Source organism: Poromitra crassiceps (assembly GCF_964638095.1).
Source record: "Poromitra crassiceps genome assembly, chromosome: 10".
Taxonomy (NCBI): domain Eukaryota; kingdom Metazoa; phylum Chordata; class Actinopteri; order Beryciformes; family Melamphaidae; genus Poromitra; species Poromitra crassiceps.
In genome coordinates, this window is record NC_139631.1 from 11,969,928 (window position 1) to 11,978,173 (window position 8,246).

Below are 8,246 nucleotides of genomic sequence, written 5' to 3' on the forward strand. Positions count from 1 at the left end.
TATTTTGACTGTTTAGCGTGATTTCGTTTGTACGTGCCGTTTTTTCAAGTATGTAGATATTATAAAGGGTCCTCGTGAACGTCGCTATAATGATCCTCTTTTATCGACAGTCCTGTTGTACAATCAAGTGCTCTGCTAGTTAAACATACGTTCAACCTATGTTAAATCATGATGGTTATTTCTGCGTGGGCCCATATGTGCTTTATGTCATGCTCCAAGGGGCTTGCTACTCGTGGGAGTCATGTATTTTGCTTACAAAGGTCTATACTCTTCCACACAGTTGTATGCATTGCTTTTTTCTTTCTTATTCTTTGTGTACTATTTTTTTCCTGTTATATGTTAGTTTGTGTGTTTTATGTTTATGGGGGGTGTTTGTGATTGGGAACATGTTCGGGGGGGGGGTGGGAATTGTTAGGCACGTGCACATTCATTTAGTTTCTGTTAGAATTGTTCTGTACAGGCTTGCCTGTCTTTGTACTGTATAAAACTTTCAATAAAAAGATTTTAAAAAATCAACAAAGCATCATTCACAGTGCGTTATTGGCATTAGATTATCGATTTGTGCTTTACTCTGCACCTGTGCTCACATGTACATTTTGGATGAGAAACATGAACACATCTCCTGATCCACTTCACAAGACAGTTCCCAATTGCCATTTTCCTTTCATTCACAGGTGATAGAAGCCATCTCTACGTCTGTCTGCTGCCTTGGTTACGGCTGAGGTAGTGCATCTCTACCTCCATGGCGATTTCAGGGATGCTCCTCCTGATGTCCAGCAGCAAAACGTTCTCCTCGTCCAGTGGAGGCTCTAAAACGTCAAACTGGGAACGCAGCAGGTCCTCTCTCATAAAATGTCCCCTCCGGGCCACCATCCTCTGGTGGATAAAATCGTAGTCGCCGTATAGGAAGAGGAAGTAGACGCCAGGGATGGCGAGAGGCTCCTGGCGTGCACTGGAAGAGGAAGGGAGGGCTTTGGAACCATAGAGAAGGATCTGTCTGTAGATCCTCTTCAGGGCAGAACACACAATGAGAGCATCGGAACCTGAACTTCTTTCTCTGTGATGGGAACACACACACACACACACACACACACACACACACACACACACACACACACACACACACACACACACACACACACACACACACACACACACACACACACACACACACACACACACACACACACACACACACACACACACAGTGAGGATAGGTGTGAATTAATAAGTAAGGGATAATGTACTGTAATGTTGGTCAGTATTGGAAAATAAAGCTCGACAGGGTGATCAGACCCCAACATGCAGCAGAGGGGCCTGAGTCAGTCTGAAGGGGGTTATCTTCTGATAATACCAGCTCGCTGTACATTGTACAAATGACATCATTTGGAGCAGTTTTGCCGGCTTATGAATGGGGAGCTCTCGGTCCAGGCGAGATGGAGGGAAGCTAAACCTTGTTAATTTGCATATACCGGTACTACCGATTTTGTAATGCAAAATACAATGCTGATTGAAAATGAGCAAAGTAGTCTTTTAAATGTACACTGAGATGTGGTCCAAACAACACACACAAAAAAAATATTAAAAAAAATAATAATAATAATAATAATAATAATAATAATAAAAAATAAATAAAAGAAAATTGGGAAAATAAACTGAAAAATCACCTCCTTTTGTGAGAGTTAAAAAGTGCAGTCATCCTGTCACAAACAAGCGGAGATGCTGGAGGTGGAGAGAGGAGGAGGGATACAAGGGCGAACGCATGGGGAGAAAAAGGGAAGAAAGTGTGACTAACTGGGGAGGAGGAACTCTTTGATGTCACCACAATACATTTTAAGAAAGAGCTGTCACGCTTCAAATTGAATGTGACTCACTTAATCTGTCCTTACTCTCCCCAAAATTGCCCTTTGTCCTGCTCCCGCTTTTCATCTTCATTTTCAAAACCATCTTTTCTATGTATATAGAAATTATATCACATTTCCATGCTTGCGTATCCTCATTTCTCCGTCTCCCGCTATCTTCATCTCCGTTTCTGCTCACGACTGGCTTAATGCATGACGTGTCTGTATATGAGTGAGTGTCCTCTATTTAGGTTGACCTTTTTTTAGATCAGGAGTTCCCAAACTTTTTCATCTTGGGACCCAAAAGATACAGTTTGTGTCTCCCTGGGACCCAAACTCACAACAAAAAACATAGTAATGCGTTGCCATGACAACCAGTTGGTTCCCCACCCGAAACACTGTTTTAGATGGATGACTATGAGAAACTTGAGCTGTGCTTCAGGAAAGGAACTTTTTTGTAGCCAATTTTACAGTATTTATCAGGCCTGGGAGACTCTGGAGAGTGATGTAATGATATGTAATACTGGATTGTATGAGCATTCTGTTGATGTATATGATTTAATTTACCACTGCAACTGTAAAAAATGTGGTGTCTCATAAACCCATGAGCACTGGGCACTCTAAATAAAAGAATCAAAAACATACTCTGTGTAGAAATCTAATGGGGTTTGTGTTGAGGATGTGTGTATTCTTACTTCACAATGACATCATGTAGCTCGAGAAGCCATGGCAGTCTGTCCTAAGAGTGTCAAACAACAAAAGAACAACAGTGGTTACATTAGTGTCATAAACAGACAGTTTGAAAGACTGTAGCATATATACAAAAGAGGCCTTAGGTGATATTTCCAGTCTGTAGCGTCCTTTTGGCATGCAGAGTCTTTCAAATAAACAATCGGGGAATCAAAGCATCAGACAGAGACAGGAGCACAAACAAATGTCTCTTTACACCAATCACAACCGGCTCTGCGACGACTGGGGTCCCGCATGGACATTATCCCACAGACACTTAAAGGATTTTTACTTGACATCTTGCATGGACATTTACATGGACTTTTTACATGGACATTATCCCTCAGACACTTACAGTAAAGGACTTTTACGGTACTTGACATCTTGCATGGACATTTACATGGACTTTTTACAGGGACATTATCCCAGACACTTAAAGGACTTTTACTTGACAACTTGCATGGACATTTACATGAACTTTTTATATGGACATTATCCCACCGGACAGTAATTCTGAATTGACATGTTTTGCTTCACTTCATCATTCGTTCTCAAACTGACAACTGTGGTGGAGGCGTTTTAAAATATGCCAAACTACTGTAGTGGAAGGAGTGAGTGTCGCTGAGTCCCATGGACTCAAAGGAAGTGGGAAATTACTGTACCACCAGCCGCCAAGCAGCACTACCGGCCAACTGCTGTAACGCTGCCCACTATTGGCTGCGCCTGCGACTGCTCGTTAAGCTTGTGTAATCAACCAGCCTAATTTGGCAGATAGTCAGACTTTGTTTGGAGGTTTTCCTCTATCTTGAAAGCCAACATGGAGAGGAAAACATTAAATGAAACAAACAAAATTAAATGAATCAACTGAATCAGACATTAAATGAATTGACTGAATCAGACCATCCAGCTACTTGTTGAAAAAAACAGGAGTGAAATGGTGCAGCACTCCACAAATGATTGAAGATATTCAGTTAAGAGCCGACACACACACCTGCAGGGACTTCAACCCCCCCACCAAACACAGACACACACAGACACACACAGACACAGACACACAGACACACAGACACACACACACACACACACACACACACACACACACACACACACACACACACACACACACACGCACACACACACACACACACACACACACACACACACACACACACACACACACACCTGCAGGGACTTCAATCCCCCCCCCCCCCCCCACACACACACACACACATTTGTACAGCTATATTAGTGAGGAAATTCATTGACATAATGCATTTGTAGCCCTTAACCCAAACCTTAACTAACACAACTAAATGCCTAACCATAGCCCATCTCTAACCTAACCCTTAAAACCAAGTCTTAACCACCTTCAAACAGGCCTTTGAAGGTGTGTGAGAAAGTGAGAACCGGCCAACCGCGCTCACTTTCCGAAAATGTCCTCACTTCCCATGTAAAACTCAAATTGGTTCTCACTAAGATAACGGTACAAAAACACCCACACCCAAACCCCCACACCTACACACACACACACACACACACACACACACACCCAAACCCCCACACCTGGGCTAACCTGATCTGTGAGCGGCTCGCCACGAGACATCTTCTCAATGTTCTCCTTCGGGTGGAAGTTATCCCCTTCATACAGGGGCCAGCCCAGCTGACGAGTGGATGCATACACACACACACGCCCACACGCACGCACGCACGCACGCACACACACACACACACACGCACGCACACACACGCACACACACACACACACACACACACACACACACACACACACACACAGGTGAGAGTTAAGTCATCGAAGACTGTGTGCAGAGAGAGGCGAAGGGGAGGGGATCCAATTACCTTTTGTGAGAGGAAGATTCCTAGTGTGCTCCTGTATGGGATAAGAGACAAGGCAGAAAAGATGATTATACATGTGATTATTTCAAGATGCAATAAAAAGCAATAACGCACTGATCTGATAGCACCAGTGCAAGAGACTGTGATATTATAGATATGCTGCTGTAGTTTATTGTGTGTGTGTGTGTGTGTGTGTGTGTGTGTGTGTGTGTGTGTGTGTGTGTGTGTGTGTGTGTGTGTGTGTGTGTGTGTGTGTGTGTGTGTGTGGCTGGACAATATAGGAGCAGGAGCTGTGGTGGCAGCATCACAGTGACCTTGTATCAACAGTGTTTTATAACTGGTGATGGAATGGCAAATAAAAAGGTGGACAAACTGATCACATGGAACACACCCATGGCACCAATATAGACAAAAAGCAATTTAATTTTCCACAAAAGCATTCATTTATATGCATCTTTTACCCTCAGAAGACCTGACCCTATCTTTACATAACTGCTATTGGTGTGATACTAGCATAAGTAGTATTCTATATGATGTGTCCTGATGTGAGATGCTTGTAAACTGAACCACGTGATGAATGATACAAACTGCACATACTTTCCACAGCCTGAAACTCCCATGATGATGTAGATCATCCTGTCGGGACCAATGGAAACACTGGAAAAGACTGGAACAGCATGGGGTCAGGACATCATCCCACACATGCGCACAACTGTGTAAAATTGGAGAACTAAATAGTAATTACATTATCATTATCGTTACCTGCAGTGCGAAGTAGCCTAGGTAGTAGCTATGTTAACAGGGTCTGAATCACCTACCACTGCTGCCAGGTTAGCTAACAGTTATACTAATTTGTGCTAATTTGAAGAAACGCCTTATCACGCATGCGTCAACGGGAGAACCTGCTAAACTTGTGTAAGTTACTAATTTAACGACATGTCTGTTCCCACAACTCAGCTTACACGGGCTTTACACCTTAACCGTTAGCTGTTTGGCTAACTCAAATGCTCATCTGATAGGAAACACCCGAATATGAGACGCTCTCAACTCCCAGCCAAAAGAGAAGCGTACCGTCTCGTCTGCCTGTGCCTGCCGGGGGATCAAATAACTCTCTATTGGAAATCATCAGGAGGAATCATCGGATTTGAGTGAAGAGGGAACTTGAAGTTGGAGTTGTTTTGCTAAATACGTAATGACGCAAGAAGCACGTTCAGAACGTTCGGGATTAAAGGGACAGTGCGCCTTATCATGATCGATCACATCAATTTACACTGCAGCTACATAGATAATGTAATTGTAACCTAATTATATTCTCCAAAATAAAACTTCACCTACTGTCAAGCCTCGAACATTTTTACACTTTTAACGTTTTTATTTTACGTTCGCAAATTTGACACCGTGGATTTTTGCACAACCCATCAATATTTTGTATAATCTCTATCAAAGTAGTCTACAATAATATGCTATATTGTAAATTATGGAAAGATGATGAGTAGCCTAGCTAAAACAGATACATTTCAATGTGATGCAATCAAAACACAAGTGCATCAGTTAATTATTGTTATTTCTTACATGAAATATTCCGTATGTGCAGGTGATTATGGATACCACATACCAGCTAACTGGCAATCTGCACACGTGGTGGGAGTGGGATACAGTAGAGAGAAAATAGTAAAGAGTAAAGAGTAAAGAGAGAGAGAGAGAGAGAGAGAGAGAGAGAGAGAGAGAGAGAGAGAGAGAAAGAGAGAGAGAGAGAGAGAGAGAGAGAGAGAGAGAGAGAGAGAAGAGAGAGAGAGAGAGAGAGAGGTATTTCAGCGGGCAGGCAGGAAACGGATGCCAGCTCTCTCCTCCCTGCCGCTCTCTTCTTCTTATCACATCCATCCACCATCCATCTCTCCATCCATTCACGCCCAAGGAAGGCGTCACAGGCGGCGGCGAGACCAGCAGCGATTGAAGAAGGCTAGGCGTGTGTGTGTGTGCGTGTGCGTGTGCGTGTAGAGAGAGACAAGAGAGGGTGTGACATGAATTAAGCCCATACCCGCTGACATGAGGAGCTGAGACCGAACCGACAGAAGAATGAAAATGCTCCGGTTCCGCAGCCCCAGCGTCCGCTCCTTGGACCAGGAGGTCCTCTGCACGATCCGCTTACTGGACGACTCCGAGATCTCCTGCAGCATCCAGGTAGGCTAGCCTCTCAGCCACCTCTCCTCTCCTCTCCTCTCACTCGGCTGTGACGATCGGAGACATCGCCTCCCCACGATGCTCCCCACATAACATGTGGACGCATCAAAGCAGCATAGTGATCCCCAAGATAGCCTCTTTTAAACCTGGTTATTGCTGTGCTGCTACCCTGACTGTATTGTGTTTGTCATCCTTTTGCTACACCGAAGGCCAATTTTGGACCCATTGTTTTAGTTTTCATCAAGTTGATTTGCTGCCAGAGGACTGCATGTGATATAGCCTGTGTGTGTGTGTGTGTGTGTGGGGGGGGGGGGGGGGGGGGGGGGGGTATCTCCTATGTGTGTGTCTCATTGGAAAAGCCTTGATGCAATGCACACAAGTTAGAATGAAGTTTCAGGAGATGGAGCACAGGGGATGATGAAGCTCCATGGGTGTGGTGGTGAGGATAATGATGATGATGAGGGGGGGGGGGGGGGGCGTTGGCTGCTGTTTTGATTGCAATCATTCAGGCTGTGTGTGTGTGTGTGTGTGTGTGTGTGTGTGTGTGTGGGAGAGAGAGAGAGAGAGAGAGAGAGAGAGAGATGACTGTGACTGCAATGCTGATAAATATTTTAGAACCCTCTGGGAAACGAGATGGCTCCTCTCAAGTTTATCCTAACAAATTAACTTGTACCATTGTTTCCGGCCGGGGCAGCCAGCCCCTGCCACGTAGGCTACAGAGAAAGTAGCACCCAGGACAGCTCCCTCTGAGTGACAACACAGGCTTATGATATCAGGCTGTGTTTTCACTGCCAGCTGTATTCTGTATCAGGGTTAGGGGTTAGTGGAGGAGCGCTGCTTGAGTGGGTGGATTCATTGCTGAAGGGCCGGTGGTTTACTGTGACCTCTCATCATGGACGTTTCAGTGATACTTGGGTTGAATAAGCGAGTCTAGACTCAATATTCAGAGAAAAGCCGAGTGTACAACCTGCATCTAGACTACTCCTCTGGTTGAAGTTTCACCCACCAGTTTCAGAAAGCTGTGTGTTTGTTGAGAAAGTTCAGGTTCTATGGCAGACTGTATGTATGGCATATGAGACATTTAAAAGCTGTGATGTACCATCAGCTCTGTGTTTCATTTCATAATGAGATCACATGAGATGGTGAAAGCCGCTTCATTGACTCTAGATCTGAACTTTCCCACAGGTCAAAGGGCAAGTGATGCAGTAACCATAAACCACCACAACATTTCAGCGCTTTTTGAATGACTGTTGGAAAAGTCATGTAAGGCCGTTTAAAGTTTAAACAGAGAGAAATCTAGCATCTCCCTGTTAAGACATGGATCTGTGCCAAAAAGAGTTAAGATTAGTTTTTTTTGGGGGGCGGGGTGCTGTAGTGCCTCTAGTGACTGGTGAGGTGAGAGAGACTGCATTGAGCTGTATTGCTGCTGTCAGAGAGCTAAAGGTAAAGCCACATATATGCCTAATTACCACCGACAACAAACAAGCACATGATGTGCCATACAAAACAGTCAATAAAACATGTGCAGTACAAAGCAGCATTACACCGTTCACTTCAACAGTATCCCAACCCCCCCCCACACAGCACACACACACACACACACACACACACACACACACACACACACACACACACACACAC

General features: G+C 44.3%; 2 protein-coding genes across 4 annotated transcripts in view; one reads left to right on the forward strand and one right to left on the reverse strand.

The window, feature by feature from the left end:
• Window positions 1-400: 400 nt before the first annotated feature.
• Window positions 401-5,616, reverse strand: LOC310783590 (putative gluconokinase). 3 transcript variants are annotated; one of them, XM_083644481.1, is made up of 6 exons: window positions 5,496-5,616; window positions 5,022-5,091; window positions 4,428-4,458; window positions 4,144-4,230; window positions 2,537-2,580; window positions 401-1,057 (listed from the first exon to the last, which is right to left on the reverse strand). In XM_083644481.1, the coding sequence occupies exons 1-6, from the start codon at window positions 5,548-5,550 to the stop codon at window positions 691-693; spliced, it is 654 nt and encodes a 217-aa protein (XP_083500607.1). In that variant the 5' UTR covers window positions 5,551-5,616; the 3' UTR covers window positions 401-690. The 3 variants fall into 3 exon arrangements, with proteins under 3 accessions (XP_083500607.1, XP_083500609.1, XP_083500608.1); XM_083644483.1 differs by having other exon boundaries at window positions 5,022-5,136; window positions 5,496-5,599; XM_083644482.1 differs by lacking the exon at window positions 5,496-5,616 and adding an exon at window positions 5,187-5,247.
• Window positions 5,617-6,500: 884 nt separating this feature from the next.
• Window positions 6,501-8,246, forward strand: part of frmd3 (FERM domain containing 3) — a gene marked incomplete at both ends in the record, with an annotated part of 75,483 nt that continues 73,737 nt past the window's right edge. Inside the window, one exon of the mRNA XM_083643913.1 lies at window positions 6,501-6,605. Within this exon, the coding sequence (XP_083500039.1) occupies window positions 6,501-6,605 (105 nt within the window). The remainder of the gene's footprint in view (window positions 6,606-8,246) is intronic.